Raw genomic sequence first — 20556 nt, forward strand, 5'->3', positions numbered from 1 at the left:
CAAAAGTTAATTTGGCAGCACATTTTCTTCATGTAAAAAGGCACAATGAAAAATCTAAACTTCATTATTCTTAAAAAAAAAAAAATAATAATATTAATGTAGAGCAATAGAAGAGTTGAAACTTTCATTAGAATAATAATGCTCTCAACAAAGCCAAAATTTAGGCTTAAACATAAACCTTGGCAACAAATTATCATGTTCAATACTTGATTAGTAATTTTGGTTTCCTCAATATTTACAAACACATGAGCTAGGGAAAAAGTATCACTTTTATTTTCACTGTAGAAAACAAATATTTTTAGTTAAGTGAATCAGAAATTTCATTGGGAGGACTATCCCCTTCTACATCGAAGCACCATTGATAACTACTCAACTCAATTATAGTAATATACGATAAACTTCCATACGATGAATAGGGTAAATGGTTACACCTTGAAAAACATTACAACAGTCAAAAACAAAATATTAAGTGGCGGCGCAAATCATATGTGATTCTCAGTAACCAGCAATGTATCAAATCAAATAGCTTCGCTTATCGTGGAGCTGGAGGAGGTGGTGGTTGTAGGTTCGCTTTTGCAAATCCCACCCATGTAACAATGCCAACAGCCAGGATTACCCATCCAAGTATGTCATACTTCATATCACTGTTTTTCTTTTTCTTTTGAGTCTGGAAATAACCAAATAAATTAGGTGAGTTTCCATCTGTATTTATAAAAAAGAACAGACCAAGATCCAACAAGAAACCAGACAGAACCGTTGATCTCAAGATCTGACAAAACTTACGAATAGTTCTCCGTTTTATTTTTTCTACGAAAAAAATGCATTTATAGGGAATGAAAATCTAAAACACACAGATACACTAATTATGGAATCAAGATCTATCAATGTTGGTAGAACTAGAACCTACAAACTCATCCCATAAAACGTGTCCAAAACAACAAAGTCACCTAATTACTCTATCTTGACAATATTAAGGCAGAAAAAATGAACATTGCAAGAACATTTCTTAAATGTGTATGCAATCAGAGGTCTTGGCACACAAAGATAACATTTGAACTTCTGTTACTAAGTCTCAGTGAAAAACAATTCATCAACAATAAAAACATATACTATGAGGGGATGAAAGAAATCAAGAGAAATTTGTGACTTGCATTGAAATTACTGCAAAAAACCAATAGAAAACGATAGCAAAGTAAAGACAAACAACTGAAGCTTCAATGTCTTATTAGTTATTACCTTTGTACCAGCAGAAGAAGATGGACCAGCTGCCTCTACAGCTTGCTGACCTAATCCATGCTTATGTATTTCTACATGTAGCTCAGGAGCCTAAAAAAAAAGGTATAAAGGAAATGATTCAGTAACTAGTTTAAGAATAAGTTAGTATGTTGTTAATGTAAAAGCAAGATTCACAATAGAACTAAAGGATGCATGAGAATGGAGAGTGAAGAGAGACCAAACTACAAAAACCAAAACACATACAGAGAAAGACCAGTTCAGCATAAAAGAAAGATGGCAACTCCTAAAAGTAGTCGACAAATACAAAAGGGAACACGAGAGACGATCAACAAAGTAGAGTAAGGGAACAAAGTAATAAGGGTTCAGTTTCTTAACAGGAAGGCAGATCAAAAGGTGCAAATCTGATGCATTCCCTCCACTTAAAAGAAATAAGGTTTTCAAGGTTGGACCTCTTTAACAGGAAGACCGATTTAATCTTAATTGCTTGCTGATTTTTCTTCAGCGTAGCAAGGAAAAAAAAACAAAGACATAAAAACAGGGGTTTTTCATCCAGCATGGGTAGGAACTAGGAAGCAAAACCCTGTTGCACAAGAACTGTGCAAATTGCTGATAAAATGTGATTCTGGCAGAACAGTTTCCATTTAAAAAGAAACATAATAACGCAATTACAACTACATGGCAGTTACTTGTTACACAACTCAGTGTCTTACTTTCATACATATCTGCAGATATCATAACTACTTTGCAAACCACAGCACAATAGGGTGACATATCCAGCTTTGTAAAGCATGGAACTGAAAATTCAAAAATCAAAACCCGATCTAATCGAACATGTACCTCGTTGAAAAGGAAACACCAGTTGTTCCTTTTCTACGACCATAGATTTATAATAGTAAAAAAATTGTTTAAGACAAGTCCTTATTTTGAAGGAACACTTATTGATTATCCTTATACACTGGTCATCTTAAACGGAACACCAGTGAACTCCTCAATAAGGGAACACCAAATAACTCGACCCAAAAAGATGTTAGGTTTCAAAACAAAACCAAACAAATTACGATTGTCATTTCTATATTACAGTGAGGTATTAGAACTTCCATAAATAAAACGATGGAAAAATGTAATTAAAACTGCATGACAATATGATACAAAACCATTAAATCACCAAATATACCTTAGCAGCCACTTCCAATGATTTGCGGTAGAGTTCGTTTGAAGGATCCTATATAAAACAAAAAACACTATGTTACAAATTATGTTTACTTATGTTTACAAGTCAACAAGTAAAATACTTCCCACACTTCAATGATACATTCATCAATGCTGAACTAAAACTGTACCTCATCAACAGCTTGTTGAAAGTACACAGCTGCCTTGTCAAAGTAAACTTTAGCCTCGTCCACATCTGGGTTTAAAAATGCCTGTGAAGTGAGAGCATTTCCCAGGCACCAAAGAGCGTCATGCTTGTTGGGATTCACAGAAAGAGCCTCCTCCAGCTTTGAAATAGCATCTGAAAACCAAATTTCAAGTGAGAAATCCACAAAAAACAAACGAATGTTCAAAATCAGAAGTTCAAGAATAACCCCCCCTGATTTGCTGCAGTCAGAATATGATGAGTCAATGCAGTAAGTAAATCAGAACCATTAGATACAATCAAACGACTCAATTTCTAACCTTAGTGATTCTGACTCAAAATACAAACTCAAACTATGAACGTTTCAATTTATCAACAGAAATAACAGTGTTTTTGGATTCAGATAGATTTTTTCAAGTCAAAATTGCGAAACTTAAGATGATATACTGCAGGCAAGTGAAAATTAAGTATCTCTCTCATTAGCCATTAAATAGGTACAGCTGCAGGCTTACTAAATCAAAAGAGATGTGTTACAGCCAATAGAAATTTCACATGATATATATGAAAATTTTCATACAAGATCTTTTTCCCCGTATCATTATATGGCCCCTAAGCATTCTTCGCGCTTCTTCTATAGGAGTTTAATAACTCAAAAAAAAACCCCTCTAAACACAAGTCCAAACACAGCACAAAAACCGTTTAATAAAAACACATGTAAAAAATTTCAACAGAATTGTAACAACAAAGGGACAAGGTCAGTCCAAACATAATATAAAAACCATTTAATAAAAACACAGGTAAAAAACTTCAACAAAATTGTAAAAACAAAGAGACTAGGTCATATAGAGAATAAGTACCAAGGGTCATCTTCTTTGACTCGGGCAAAGTCTGAAACTGAGACAACTCTAACAGAGCTCCACCCCATCTTGTCAAATTCTGCAGAGATTCAAAATAACAAAAACCAAAAGTTATACACACAATTTCCAAAATAACAACTCACCATATGTCTAAATGAATTTCCAAAAATTCCAACACAACAACTCATTTATATGTACCAGAAACAAATTCCAAAAATCACACACAACCTACTGCTCAACAACTCCTTTGTATGTACCAAAAAATTTCCAAATCTCCAACCCAAGAACATCCATATGTACCAAAAACTATACGCAATTTCCAACACCACAACTCAACCATATGTACCAAGAAAATTTCCAGAAATTATACACCATTTCCAACACAACAACTCATTCATGTGTACCAAAAACATCTCAGAAAAGTATACACAGAATATGTAACACAACAACTTATCCATACGTACCAAAAAAAATTCCCAAAATTATACACAAATCTGCAGCACAACAATACATGTCCATATGTACCAAAAATTTGCAACACAAATATACCTCCATATGTTCCAAGAATTATACACAGATTTGCAACACAACAATACATCCATATATACCAAAGATTATACAATAAATTTTCAACACAACAACTCATCCATATATACGAAAAATTATACACAATATCTACACAACTAGGTTATATGTACTAAAAATTATACACAATTTCCAGCACAACAACTAATCAAAAATTATACACACAATTTCCAACATAATCATATGAACCAAACATTATACACAAAATTTCCAATACAACTACCAAACATTATGCACAAAATTTCCAATACAACACCAAAAACTATACACAAATTTTGCAACAACACAATTCATCCTTTGTGTACCAAAAATTATACACAAAATTTCCAACACAACAAACTCATTCATATACACCAAAAAGAATTCCAAAAATTACAAACAAAACTTCCAACACAAAAATTCATCTATATCTATACAAAATCAACAAAAAATCAGATTTTTTCAGGAAAATTACCTAACAACAAAACACCCATAGACACAAAATCAATCAAAAAAATCATGATTCGACCCATCATAAGAAAGTTGAAATCTTTCTTAGTTTCACACAAAAAAAATCAAGAAAAATTAAAAAAAAAAATTGAAAAAAAAAGGGAAAAATTGGAGACTGACATCAGCATCGAGAGGGTTCTTGGTGTATTCAGCTTCAGCGGTTTTGCGTGCGTGCTCGAAGAACAAGATACGATCGAATTCGTTCTGTTGCAAATCCATGGAATCTGAGTTTCTAGGGTTTTGGGTTTTGCGTGATGTAAGAGACTAATGAGTAGTATATAGTGAGAAATTGAAAATCAAATTTATGTGTCTTTATTATTTTTAACTCATGATTAATGTTTTTTCTTTTACCACAAGAAACTTTTTTTTTTATTTTTAGGGTCTTACTAACCATTGCCCTCGTGACAATGGTTAAGGAAGTCAAAAGTAGCATGTTTGTATCGGTTTCAACATTTTAACTTCTAAAAAGTTAAATTTATCATTTTTCACCATTTTCCAATACTATATTTATATTTTTATCCCTTTATCAAATGTCTCAAGGGCAACGGTTAGCATTCTCCTTATTTTTATTAGGGTTAATATGTCTTTACCCCCCTGTAATATAGGCGAGTTCCGGTTTTCCCCCCTGTAAAAAAGATTCTTTCGATTCCAACCCTGTAATATAAAGATTCCGTCGAAAACCCCCCTGAGCACATTTGAGACCCCCCAGCTGATGACGTGGCATGACGTGGCGCGCTGAGTCACCCTTGTCTGCTGACGTGGCTTGCTGACTGTATAATTAATTTTATTTTTTATTTTTTTTAAAGGGTACACGTGGCATTTGTAATATTTTTATTTCTTTACCCCCCTGTAATTTAAGCGAGTTCCAGTTTTACCCCCTGTAAAAATTTTAAAAATAAAAAATAAAATCTGGAAAATTTTCAAAAAAAAATTATTTTTTTAAAAAAATTCTGAAAAATTAATAAAAATTGAAAATAATTAAAAAATACAAAAAAAATTAAAAAAATTAAAAATCTGGAAAAAAAATTTCCCATGACATGTGTGTATATACATACCACATCATTAAATCATTTTAATAATATAAATTAAAAACTGAAAATCTTTTAAAAATAACAAAAAATAAGATTTTTTTTAAAAAAATAAAAGATTGATTTTATTTTAAATTTTAAAAATAACAAAAAATCAGATTATTTTTTTCGAAAAATAAAATAAAAAAGCAGAAAAGACATTTAGATTTTTTTCGAAATTTAAAAAATTGTAAAAAAGTTTGGATTTTTTTTAAATTTAGAAGATATTTAAAAGTACTGAAATTTAATTTTCAAAATAAAAAAGTTTAGATTTTTTGCGAAATAAAAAAACTAGAAAATATTTAAAATTTTAAAAATCTGGATATATATTTTTTTAAAATACAATTACAATCAATCCATTCGCTAAAATTAAATCCTAATTGTTTTTGGCAAATGTTCACTATTCATATTTTTTTTTGTAATCTGGTTTCGTCCCCGTACGCGGGTTCGCTATGTTATGCTCATGATTAGTGAATTTTTGTTAGGATATTTTAGGACTGTTTCGCTTGGTCTGATTTATAATGATGTATGCCCGTTTTGGGTTTTAACTGGGTTAGGTTTTATGTCCCCCCAGTCTCTGTATCTCTCTCTTTTTTTTTTAATGTATTTTTCTTTTTACTTAAAAAAAATTTAAAAAGTGTCTTATTTAAGAGACATTAAAATTTAAAAAGTGAGTACCTCAAGTTGCTCTTCCATTGTCATTTGAACTTCTTAAAAAAATCTACGGGCATACATCATTATAAATCAGACCAAGCGAAACAGTCCTAAAATATCCTAACAAAAATTCACTAATCATGAGCATAACATAGCAAACCCGCGTGCGGGGACGAAACCAGATTACAAAAAAAATATGAATAGTGAACATTTGTCAAAAACAATTAGGATTTAATTTTAGCGAATGGATTGACTGCCAACACAATAACAAACCCAAGTGCCAACAACTCCCTGCTCAAGCAGCAAGCATAAAGCTCTTTTGAGCTCGATGAACCTGAGTGTAAACGAACACTTTTTAAAATTTTACACGCATTAATAATTCTTTTTACAAAAATATTCCTATGTAATTCAAGCTTCTCTGATTTTTTACCTAAATTTTTAATTAAACTAAAATCAATTTTTTTCTTCAGATTATATATTTTCAAAATTTAATTTTCGTCCCCGCACGCGGGTTTGCTATGTTATGCTCATGATTAGTGAATTTTTGTTAGGATATTTTAGGACTGTTTCGCTTGGTCTGATTTATAATGATGTATGCCCGTTTTGGGTTTTACCTGGGTTAGGTTTTATGTCCCCCCAGTCTCTGTATCTCTCTCTTTTTCTTTTAATGTATTTTTCTTTTTACTTAAAAAAAATTTAAAAAGTGTCTTATTTAAGAGACATTAAAATTTAAAAAGTGAGTACCTCAAGTTGCTCTTCCAATGTCTTTTACACTTCCCAAAAAAATCTAAACTTTTTTATTTTGAAAATTAAATTCCAGTATTTTTAAATATCTTCTAAATTTCAAAAAAAATCCAAACTTTTTTATAATTTTTAAAATTTCGAAAAAAATCTATTTTTTCATTTTATTAATTTTTAAATTTTTTTGGAATTTTTTTCATTATTTTCAATTTTTATTAATTTTCCAGAATTTTTTTAAAAAAATAAATTTTTTTAAAAATTTTCCAGATTTTATTTTTTATTTTTAAAATTTTTACAGGGGGTAAAACTGGAACTCGCCTAAATTACAGGGGGGTAAAGACATAAAAAAATTACAAATGCCACGTGTACCCTATAAAAAAATAAAAAATAAAATTAATTATACAGTCAGCAAGCCACGTCAGCATACAAGGGTGACTCAGCGCGCCACGTCACGCCACGTCATCAGCTGGGGGGTCTCAAATGTGCTCAGGGGGGTTTTCGACGGAATCTTTATATTACAGGGTTGAAATCGAAAGAATCTTTTTTACAGGGGGAAAACCGGAACTCGCCTATATTACAGGGGGGTAAAGACATATTAACCCTTTTTATTATTAATCAAAAAAGTTGGGTTCGAATGAGAGTTGTGTCATTCATTACTATCATATTCATAGTATCCCTAATACTCTTTGGATTAGGCGTGTCTCGATGTCAAGCATGCGTTGGTGTTCAACATCGACACGCCAACGACACATATGATTACATTGAAATACGTGATTTTCTTAAATTGTTATCGATGTCGATATATTCTTGTGTTGTAATGTTTCATAGATTTCAATCAATAGTGTCTTAATTGTTTTAAGGAAAGATTTATAGTACTCCCTCCGTTTTAAAATGAGTGTCGCTTTAGCAAAAATAATTTGTTTCAAAATGAATGTCATTCTCAGTTTTCAATATACTATTAATTACTTTTTTCCAATAGTACCCTTAATTATTATTATCCACACAACTTCCAAAGTATCATTTTGTACTTTAATTTATAATGATGACAAATGCACCAATAACTAGCGAGACTATTTTAGTAAAAGTATCACATCTTAGGACAACATTATTCCATTCCTTAATCTGTGTGCAATTTCCTAAAGCGACACTCATTTTAAAACGGATGGAGTAAATTTTTCTACCATAACAAAAAAATTATGGTTTTTCTTCTACAATAAGAAACTTATCTTTTTTACACTTACTAGAAGAAACTTAATTTCATAATTACATTTACTACTAGAAGAAACTTAATTTCATAATTACATTTACTAGAAGAAACTTAATTTCATAAATAATGAAATATAAAATATTCAATACACATAAATAACGAATCTTAAAATATAAAATAATGAAAAACAATTACAAGCATAATAGAGGATCGATCCACCACATGTGGTAACTAAAATAATCTTATTGTTTCGATATTACATATGAAAAACATTTATTCTTGAGGATTTTATTGTGTTTCGTTCTTTGCAAATAATCTAAAGAGAGGAAAACTAGATCAAAAGAGTAAGCCCGCGTTTGGATTTCGATAAACCACCCAAAACACTAAATTGTGTCATGTGTTTCTAGATCCTGTATGGAACTACCTCGACGAGGCCTAACCAATCATAAACCAGCGATCCAAACTTGATGAAAAAAGTTGCAATGAATAAAAAGATGGGTCACATCCTTCATATTACCATAATTTCCCATGCAAGATTGAGCAGTCAACAGAATCACCCACTCTGGGTTAAATTTACTTTTGTTGGAAAGCGATTGCGAAGAAGACGCCACACACAAAAGTTGATTTTCAAAGGAACACCACGATGCCAAAATACATGAATATCATCTGCAATGTATGGTTGATTTGCTGATATTAATTAAAAAACTGTAAGCATTATTGACTGTATATTTTTCTGAAGTATGTAAACTTCACACCCACCTGTCATTAACATCATCCTGCAAAAAAATACAGTTCAACTGAGCACTACACTCCCTCAGTTGATCCTCCTCCCTAGCCCATAACCTCCTACGCTAATTCCAAGCCATACCACCCTCACCTCATCCTAGATGCCTCATCTCAAGCACAATTGTCATTTTATTATCAGAAAGCTAAAAAATGCAGCTAAACATAACCTTCAAAACCCCTCATCTCAATTCTCAACCAAGGATCTCACCAAAATAAAATCGAAGTTCCATCGCCTACCTCGCACACAGAATTATCAGCTATCCAACCTCCCCGCTCATGCTACAACACCCTAACTAGTATTGATTAAATTAATGCACCAAACTGATCCCCCCCGCCCCTCCACGAGCAACATACAACCATCCTCTCCAAATTTGTCTGAAAGAACTTTGTATCATAAACTACTTCGCTCCTCCTTCAACCTCCAACACCATTTACCTGTGATAGCCGTGTTAAATTCCCTTATTGAGTGTCACTTTAATAAATAGTGTTACCTCGATATATATTTTGAAGAAAATTAAGAAGAGGACTATAAAATTACAAAGGAGAAAAATGAGTAAACCAACAATTTAGTCCATGTCTTTGTAAATCACTCTCAAATTAGTTCTGACTCAATTAATATTTAAAAATAGTCTCTATCTTTGTCAAAAGATTCTCGATTAGATTATGTCTCTGTGTTTTTGTCAAATGACGAGACACTTAATTGAAAAACTTTTGACAAAGACATGGACTATTTTGAAATATTATCAAAAGTTTCTCGATTAGATCTCTGTCTCTATGTTTTTGTCACATGACGATGAACTTAATTGAAAAACTTTTGACAAAGACAATGACTATTTGAAATATTAACATAGTCAGAGACTAATGAGAGTGACTTACAAACACAATGATCAATTTAGTGGTTTACTCAGAGAAAATTATATGATCAAAATTGTTGGGTTTCAAGTGTAAGTGACTAGAAATGGAGGAAACGTTGAATATACAAGAGGGGACCCATATACCTGATGCTTTAAGGTTTTGGGTGGAGATGCGGTGTTTAAGTCTCTTATGATCATGGACGTTTAACTCATTGTCGCTCCGGAGCTCCTCGGACTCGCCAACAAAAATCACACGCAACAGTGAAGGTTCAAAATCGTAAATTGTAAAGTGTGGGTTGAGAGTGGCCCCATCATGGTCACATTTAACATTTGGAAATGTTCACATGGTGGGAATTTGGTCTCAATAATTAACAATAGAGCTACTTCTTGGCCACGATGGAATTTTAGCTTGCAAAATTCATTGCAGAAGACATGTTCTAGTTCGTACATACAATCATCAACTTCATTGATTTGCTCAGTCATCATGTACATTTTTTTTGTGGCAAGTAAGGTCAAAGTTGACCTTATGTCCCACCCCTGCCCCACCTCAAACACACAAACACACCTATTTGTTGTTTCTTTTTTCATTTCTCTTTCTTTTTGTGTCTACTTTTTTTGTCGCATGTAAAAGGTCAAAGTTGACTTCATTGTTTCACTTTCCTAAAATAGACCACTCTTTGCCTATTCCACCCCACATTTTCGAATGCAAAGATGAGGTTGTGTTGATAAGTTAATCCAAATGTTATGATGGTATTTGTTCTAATGCTTTGCTTTTATTGTGCGTCTGTGTTCTACCATGTTTATTTCTTTTGGTAGTTCCTATGAGATAAGCATAAGAAATCTTAGATTATTGCATAGAATGACCAATTTAATGCAGTTAGCATGAAATTCTTACTCTTGTGTGACAATGTACTATAACTGAGTTGAAAACATTGCATTGGTGATACTTTTTTGATTATTAGTTTTCTTTAGCAGATAATGTTACGTGTCACGTTCTAGTTGTTATGATATAGTTTAAACTTCTCTTAATGTATGTATGAATCTTTTTCCATTCTTAGGCTGTAGCAGGATTAGCTGCAGATGGAAGGAAAAACAGTAGTAGCTGGGAAATTAGACCAGTTATATTTTAAGGAGACTAATTGAAACCCTCTGTAATGATTCAACTGTATTTTTTCCTTTGTACTCGATCTTATTGTAAAGAAAATATCAAATCGTTTCAGGTTATTATAACCGAATATTAACTGTGTTATGATTATTATAGTTGCATGAGGTTCTAGATAAACCAATTACCTGTAGCCTAGCATTGTTCAAATTGGTGTGAGTCCACATTTTCCTAGTTTCTTGCATCTTAGTATTCCTGAAAAGTAAAAACAGAAGGGGACCTTGCTACAATGGTTAAATTATCATATTATCATATTTTCCTAGTTTCCTACCTATGATGGTGAGCGGACTATCTTTCGACATACTCCATGATAAGAAATTACGGCGTCGTTTGGTGCATTTAGTTGATCCAACCTAGTGATAAAAAGTTTACTTGTTGTATGAAGTCACATATTGCATGCATCTCTCAGCCACAAAAGCTTCCACATAGTTATTATATTTTGCTTTGGATGATGTTTTTATTTTTGGTTAAAGTAATTCTTCTGTAGTGATTTCTGTCTTATGTTGTATTGCATCAGTTTCCACATCAGAATTTTGATATACAATGTTATCTTGTTAATGTCTTGGTAGGGAGATCGAAAAGTTGAAGCTTGCGGATATTACCTGCGGACAAGGAGTTATTGAAGTAGCTAAGATGTAAAGAGCATGATTATCAGCAGTATATATGGAGTTCATGACGAGGCAAAGGATAAAGATTTCGAACTTGAAATGAGCTGCGTGTGCGAGGAATCAAACCGTCAACATGCAAAGGTAAGGCAGGGTGTACTTTGAGTTACTTTTGTAAAATGACAAATTTTTATTTCAATTACTTTAAAATAATGATTGTATATCATAGCATCCACATTTTTTTTTGTTTCATGTATTTGATTTTTATTGGTCACAGCCATTCTGAAATTATCAAAAATCAATTCTTATTCTGTTGATTAAAATATTAGGTTTCTGGTTATTACCTCAATCGATGGTATCATATTAAAAACATGATTATCATTTTGAAGTAAGAGTAATTGAGCAAACCTTGAATAAGGCAATACATACCTTGAACAAGTTTTGACAAGAAAAAAAAAGTTTATTCTGGTGTAAATTTCTTTTCAGTGTGTACGGTGACCCAATACTTGTCTAGGAACTTGCTGACCGTGTGGCTAGCTATGTACACCTTTGTACATTATACTAGTGGCTCAGGTACAGTGAAAGCTACCGTCTTGTAGTCATTTTAAAGTTGTATTTCCTCATAATAATAACTTATCTGTAATGGTGCTGCAGACCTTTGGGATGTGATGCCATACTAGGTGGTTACGACAAAGGCGGACCACAGTTGTACGTGCTCGAACCTTCTCGTGTCTCTTATGCGAGTATACTTCATTTCATAGCAATGTCTTGACTTTTGTTGCCTGATCATAGGTTTTAGAGATTAGGCTTTAGCCAAACTCCATGGTAGGAATTATAGATATAAACATGTTTTCAAGTGGTTCGAGAAGTTTTATAGATATACACCTGTCTTGGTATCTATGTTGCATTTTATCTTTCAAACTCAACTTGCACTATTCTTTTGGTTTTCGTCAACTAAATCTCTTTTCTGACAACTAAAATTGTGGCTCAATGTACGAGGCTTCTGCGATGCTGCCATTGTGGTCTGGGGAGGTTATACACTTAAAATGCAAAAAATTGGTTTTCGTATGCGACTATGTGCAGAAACTAAGGTTTATTTGTGTAACTCAGCACCATCTCCATTTCGTTGTGCAGTAGTATGGTATAAAATTGATTATTATATTTTGATAAATATAAAAAATACTAGTAATAAGGGTTGAACAGAGGGAGGATAGTTGGATAAGTAGAGAACTAGAGATAGATTAAGAAAATTGTATGTCAAGTCATTAAGAAAGATTCAGAGGTGATTGGACTATTGTTGGATATAATCCATGATAAGAAATTATCACATCGTTTGGTGGAATTAGGGCTTCCAACATAAGCGAGAAAAAGGTTGGTTGTTTTATTAAAAATCACATATTACATGCATTTCTCGGCCACAGATGCTCAGATACAGTTATAATTTGGTTTTGTGAATGGTGTACTTTTCCTTTTCTGTTAAACTAGCTCCTCGGTAGTGATTTCCGTCTTATTCTGCATTGCATCAGTTTTCATATCCGCATTTCGTTTTACCGTTTTATATGTTATCTTGTTAATATGTATTGGCAAAGAGCTTGAAAAGCTAAAGCTTGTGGATATGATACCTGACGACGAGGATTTATTGAAGTAGCCAAGATGCAAGTAGCATAATTATCGACAATGTTTGTTGTTACTTCTAATATTCTTAATGTGAAACTTACAAGTCTTTCTGCAATTATCTGTACCAAGCACTAGCAGTATATATGGAGTTCATGCCGAGGCAAAGGATAAAGATTTCAAACTCGAAATGAGCTGGCGCTGTGAGGAATCAAAGCGCCAACGTGAAAAGATAAGGCAGGGTGTACTTTTATATTCAATGACATATTTTCCTATCAATTACTTTAAATCAAGGATTATATATGGAATTTACATAGTGTAGCATCCATAACTCTTATTTTGTTGAATCAGATTTATAGGTTTCTAGATTATTGCCACAATCCCTAGTATCGTATTGAAAACATGATTAGCATTTGCATGTAAGAGTTATTAAACAAAACCTTGAATAAGACAATAAGACCATGTAATTCTTCGAAGGGAATTCTATAGCACTAAAGTGGAATTTGAACAAATCGCTATTTTATGCGATTTGCGATTGACAACACTATTGATAACCTAGCACATGCACGTGAAAATTGTTTTACAATTGCATTTCAACCTCATGGAACCTTTATAAAAATTATCTATGGAATATTTCTGAACCATCAGTGCTATAATCTTTTCTGTTAATTTGCGTCCTTGTTCACAAATGTAGATCTTTTCATGGAACATAGCAAGCCTGTCACTCGACAATTACTTTTCTTCTTCTAATAGCTCCTCTTGCTCTAACCCTACCCCTCCTCCCATGTCATTCTTCTAATGCCATAACCTAAAACTCGTCCAGTCAACTGAACTTAGCATCTATGTCAAATTACTTCAAACACGCGATTTTGTGTCTTCTACTCTTCTCACCATAAAATATCAGAAGCTACAAACGATAGATTTGAATTGGATGTGCATCTAACCCTTAGTCGAACTTGGTAAAAAACATCTACTCAATGAATATCAGTAAAAACTTGCTTTTGTAAGGAAAAAAATGCATCCAAGTGTTTGCATGAGTTGTAGTTTTTCTTTGTTTTTGCTTGCTGGTCGTACTAATCTATACATGTGCTACTAAATCATGTGCAGGTCCCATAGGAGTTTCTAGAAGAAGCTGAGGCAGCAGCCATAGCCAATGCAGCACTTGAAGAAATAGGTTCTGGTTAAAAATATTCACCCCAAAAGATGTATTTCATAACTTGTAATAGAGCAATGGAAACATCCATAGAAAATTCATAGGCTTCAAAAGTTGGACTTTTTGTTGAACTTGGACAATTAATCAACTTGAACATAGTTTGGAACTCAACTCAACAATCATTTCGTTGGACTTGGTTCATGAACTAAATAAGGTGAAAATTTTGTTCGTTAACTAAATTAGTTAAATTTTAACTATATATACTTTGGCTTGTTTGGTTACATGTGTGTGTGTTTGTGAGTGCGCGTGCGTGTGTGCGTGTGTGTATATCCCTATTTATTTTACATCTTTTTCTTCAATCAACAATAAATATTACGTTGAAAATATAAACTAACTCTCTTAACGATAAAACTGTAAAGATACAAACAAATTTAATATTACTAACAACTTTCTTAATTCCTGTGATTTGGCCAAAAGGATCCTATAATTAGAGACGAAGGTATTAAAAGATAAAATAAATTCAACTACTACTAAGGGTTAATCTGTGTCCATCTTCCTTTCCAGAATTAGAATTATCTATGATATGATGTAGTTTCCATTCCATTTCCTGATATGGAGTAAGTTCCTTGATTTACTTGTTAAAAAGCTCATTTCTTGCTGCTTAATCAACAACTTTATCTCATTTTGTAGATAGATTATTATTAATTACTGACTAGTTAAACCATTTATAGAACTAGACTAAGACTAATTTGATTTCCTAGTTTAGCAGTCATTTGTTCTGTTCTATATGAATCAAACAAACCCTTAGAAAATGAGTTTGAGGAAGTTAAAAAGTTTGTTCAGTTCTATATCCTTATTTCTTCAATATGGTTCTGAAGATATTCTTTCTTCAGTTTTTCTGCATTGTTATTTTGATATCATCTTCCTCATCTTTCTCATCATCTGATCTCACTAACAACTCAAACGGCCTTGATTTGAAGCTTCAACTAGCTGAAGCTAATCCTTTGAGAGTCAATGTAAGTAAAGATGCATCATCAAAGTTCAAGACTGATCAAGAGGCCCTGAATAGCATTCCACCACCGAACAATAGGAGAGTCATTGTTTCAATTGTTGCTGGAGTTTATAGGTAATTAAGTTCATGATTTAGTTAGTGTTTGCAGTCATTATCATTTTAGTGTTTGCTGCTCTACAAAATTGATTTCCTGATTTAGCAGTCATTTGTTCTCTTCTATTTATCAAACAAACAAACACTTAGAAATTTTAGTTTGGAAGTCTTCTTCTCTTATATATCTCTTACTTTAAGCCAAGCCTTAGGATAAAAATTCAACTACACTCTTATTTTAACAAAGAAGCTCCAAATCCAATTCCTAGCATTTGTAATTTCCTTTAAACTGAGCCTTTTAGTGTGTTTAACAGGTAATTGTTGGGGGTCAGGGTATTGATCCCATTTTGAGGGATGGAAAATCCCGGAAAATAACTCTAACCGTTAGCCAAGGGGGGAAGCAGACAATACAGGACGATTAGTGATGCGCTTTGGAGCATTCCACAGCCGAATGCTAGGAGGGTTGTCATATCCATTGGCCCGGGATATTACAGGTACTTTGTTACCCTAACATTCAAATAATATATATATATATATATATATATATATATATATATATATATATTAATATGAAGCTAAATTTATATTTGAGTAATGCAGTGTGGTTAGAAGTTATTTTTTTATATAGAATTTGATCAGAATTTCCTGATTTTGAGAGTAGTTGTTGGATAAGTCATGGTTGTTGGAACAATGGAACCTGATGTATTATAGTTTGGAACTTGACTCGACAATTAACTCGTCCAGAATTCATTTGACCTCTTAAAAATATAGTACACTACACTAATGAATCAATTAATCAACTCGAATATAGTTCGAAACTCGACTCGATAATTAACTCGTCGAACTTGGTTCATGAACTAAATGAACGGAAAATTTTGTTCATTAACTAAATGAGTTGAATTTGAACTATATATATATAGTTTAACTCAATTGGTTCATGATTTGACTCGATTATATGTATGTATATCTGTGTGCGCGCATGCGTGCGTGCATGCGTTTATGTGTGTGGAAATGGGAGAGTTTTTTTTTTAGGTACTGTCAATTCTAATTGTGGAATTACCTTGAGTTTTGTCTATGTTATGTGTACTAGTTTTAGTGTGCTTATTTGAATTAATTTTTTTTGTTTGTTTGTATCTTGCTATATTTTTAGTTTTCTATATTTATTTGTATATTTATGCAGGTATGAACTTTGTATTTGTGTCTGTCCTTTAAACAATATATGCCTGTGATAACTTTTTATTTAATTCAATTTTTCATTTTAAAAAGGAAAATTAAAAGATCAAAGATATAGAAAAATGATTATATACTTTATTGATTAAAAAATGATTTTTGAATTATATGATTTGAGTCGACGAGCTGAATCGAGTTGCTTGTGAACTTAAAACGAGTAAAAAATGTTTGCTTAGAACTCGAGTCGAGTTTCGAGCTGAACTAATTCTTATCGACTCAAGCTTAGAAGAATTTGAATCGACTCGAATCATTGCAGCCCTATTAAGGAGGGTTATCATTTCCACTGGCTTGGAGTTTACATTTACCACAAATATTACTTGTTAACTTTTTCCATTTGATGAAAGTACTGTCAAGTAAGGTTAGGTTTACGGGGGTAGAATCTAGCATTCCCATCTTGGAAACAATTCTTTCAAAGTTATTGTTGTTTTTCCCCTTAGTCAGAAGATCTAAAAAGTTGCCTTGCAAAGAGACATATGGAGTGCAAATCAAAGTGCAGCTTGTAAATTATATTTTAGGGCGACTAATTGAAACCCTAAGTAATGATTCAACTGTTTTTTTTTTCCTTTGTACTCAACTTTATTGTAAAGAAAACATCGAATCGTTTTAGGTTATTATAAGCTCTTATTAACCGCGTTATGATTATTATAGTTGCATGAGGTTCGAGAGAAACCAATTACCTGTAGCCTGACAATGTTCACGCTGGTGTGAGAGTCCACGTTTTCCCAGTTCCTTGCATCCTAGTATTCCTAAAAACGGAAGGGGGCCTATAATGATAGATCTCATAATTCCGAGGTTTTCGTAGATGTTTGCGTGTAAATTTTGAAAAGAAAGAATGTTTATTCTGGCATAAATTACTTTTCAGCTTGTACGGTGATCCAATTCCTGTCAAGGAACTTGCTGATCATGTGGCTAGTTATGTGCACCTTTGCACAGTATACCGGTGACTCAGGTAACACGAAACTGACCGTCTTGTATCGTATCTCCACATCCTTCATATTAATAACCGAACTATAATGGTGCTGCAGACCACTTGGATGTGGTGTCATACTAGGTGACTATGACAGAGATGGACCACAGTTGCACTTGGCGAAACATTCTGGTGTCGAGTTTACTTTATTTCATTGCAATGTCTAAGACTTTCATAGTTAGTTGCCTTGGCTATTAAATTTTGTTGCTGAAATTCCATGTGATATTTTTTTACTGATTTCTTTGTATTGGTATTTGTTTTAGAGGTATTTTTGGTGCGGCATATGTAATCTGTAATACAGTTATGTTATTCAATACTAAATTGAGGATCCGAATTCCCTGCAGTGCGAAAAGCACGCATTTTCACGCAGTAAACAATCTCGGCTTTAACTCAATTAATCTGAAATTGGATGTTTTAGATTACACAATAACAATATTGGGTTGAATGACCTCAACAGTTAATTTGAGATTGGATGTTTGAAATCGAAAACCGTGCGATATATTACTGCTCCAATCCCTTCTTTTGTATAGTGCAAATTTTTTTCTGATTCCCGCTGTTCATGCCAAAATCTACATGTGTATTTTGAAACCTATTATGGTTTTCTTTCGAAATGCAAGTTTTCTTTAGTACAAGGTTGTCGCCGCTGGTCTAGGGAGGGTATAAACCTAAAATGCAAGAATTTGGTATAAGTATGTGCACAAATTTGATTAACGTTTATTTGATTCTGTCTTATGCTGTATTGCATCAGTTTCGACATCAGAATTTTGTCTTACAATGTTATCTTGCTAATGTCTTGGTAGAGAGATTGAAAAGTTGAAGCTTGCGGATATGACTTGCTTACAAGGAGTTATTGAAGTAGATAAGATGTAAGTAGCCTGATTATTTCCAGTGTTTGTCGTAATTTTTATGTTTTTAATGTGAATGTGAAACTTGGCCAACTTTGTATTTGGACAAGTTCATGTGTTTATTGTATGTACCAATTCGTTACAATTTGTGATTAGGGCATATTTGATAACTCGTAGAATATAAGAAAATATAAAAAAGACGGAATCTTTTTCCCATGCACACTACTCTTTATATAAGTCAATATGACAGTTGCCAAACCGTATATATGGAGTTCATGATGAGGCAAAGGATAAAAATTTCCAACATGAAATGAGCTGGGTGTGTGAGGAATCAAACCGTCAACATGAAAAGGTAAGGCATGGTGTACTTTGAGTAAATCTCTATTTTTAAATTTTATGTGATTTGCGATTAACAACATTACTGATAAGATTTGCGACTTACAACACTACTGATAAGCAAGTGTATGAATATAGATCCTCCCTAGAAAACTTTATGAAATTTATCATTGGAATGCTACTAGACCATCACTACTTTATTGCTATCCTCTTCTCTAGTATGTAACTTTCTAAATATAGTATGTTTTCATACCTTTTGTTTGTTACGGAAGTTTTGAATAATTTGATTTCTACCATTGAAAGAAGCACACTTATACCTCTAGAATCCTTGTCTACGAATGTAGAGCCTCCCATGGAACATACCAAGCAAGTCAGTTGACAGTTTTTGTCGTCTTATAGCTCCTCTCTCTCTCTGGCCCCACCCCCTCCTCCAGTGTCATTCTTCTCGTCATGCGATGACCTAAAACTTGTCCAGTCAATTGAATTTAGCATCTTCTTAGAACTGCTCTATTTACTTAAATTCACGATTTTGCCTCGTCTCACTGTGAAATATCAGAAGCTACAAACTATACCTCTGAATAAATCAAGAATCGCACCTATCATGCTAAGTGTTGTCAATCTTGGATTGCGGAAAATACCAGTTTGTTTAAATTATACCACTCTACAACGTTATATATCTAGAAGAGATTGGAATCTAAAGCCCTATAAATACTCCATATTCAAAGACCAAAGGCAAAGTAATTTAATAGCTAGAGAGTTATCCCTATCATTTACGGTTTGTTCAAATCACACTACTCTATACTGCTATAAAGTTGATCTGTATTGTGAAATAGCATTGTATAGTGTAGCGGTATTTGAACAAATTGCTATTGTTCGGCGATAAGCAAGTTAGTACAAAATGTTGCAAAATAGTAGGTATTGTGGCACTATAGCGATGTAGTGTAGCATACTTGAACAAACTGCTATTTTTTACGATCGACAAAGCTGGCGAAACTTAGCAATATTCTTAAAACTAATTACAATATGTAAATATAAATGTACATGCATACAATTTCAATAGTATCCACTCGAGTACCAATTATTTTCTGTCCGACTTCACTATCTTTTTAAATCTTAACCTGCAAAAGACCAATTGGTTAATGCCAATAACATATAAAGGAAAGAAAAAAAAATATGATAATGAACCAAATAAAAAAAAAACAATTTTCTCTTGTCTTCTCCATTCTCAATGAGAACTTAAAAATGATACATACTGATCCATCTGAATTAGTGTAATTTGGCATATCTTCTGACTGAAATTCCATATTTATGTATTAGTTTCTCATAGTCCAATTGTAGAGGAGTATATAATGCTGCGACAAGCTTTTTCCGTCTCCAATTAGAAACGGAATCAGTAAATCCGTCTCTAATAACTTAGCGACGAGCCAAACAATCATAGAACTACTTCCGTCTCTAATACCCGTCTCTAATGTGTTTAGAGAAGGGTCTTTTGCATTTTAGAAACTGATTGAGCCTGTCTCTAATTTGAATTTTTCTAGTAGTATTATCACTTAATTCATACAATCCATATCATAATGTTTGAAAAATAATTCAAATATTACAAATATATTATATAAGATCAGAGTGTTAGAGAAACACAAAGCTATTTTGTGATTTTTTAACATTTAACAATAGTGATTTGTGCATAACATAAAAGTGGTGATAAAAGTTAC

General features: G+C 32.8%; 1 protein-coding gene across 1 annotated transcript; it reads right to left on the minus strand.

Moving 5' to 3' along the window:
• Positions 1–251: 251 nt before the first annotated feature.
• Positions 252–4830, minus strand: LOC146913434 (mitochondrial import receptor subunit TOM20-like). The gene is made up of 6 exons (XM_085716682.1): positions 4642–4830; positions 3448–3526; positions 2577–2746; positions 2411–2458; positions 1237–1326; positions 252–667 (listed from the first exon to the last, which is right to left on the minus strand). Exons 1-6 carry the CDS (start codon positions 4738–4740, stop codon positions 533–535), a joined length of 621 nt encoding a protein of 206 aa, XP_085572808.1. The 5' UTR covers positions 4741–4830; the 3' UTR covers positions 252–532.
• Positions 4831–20556: the final 15726 nt, after the last annotated feature.

This window comes from Medicago sativa, chromosome 6 (assembly GCF_051527215.1).
Source record: "Medicago sativa cultivar Bolivia chromosome 6, Bolivia_mono, whole genome shotgun sequence".
NCBI classification, from domain to species: Eukaryota; Viridiplantae; Streptophyta; class Magnoliopsida; order Fabales; family Fabaceae; genus Medicago; species Medicago sativa.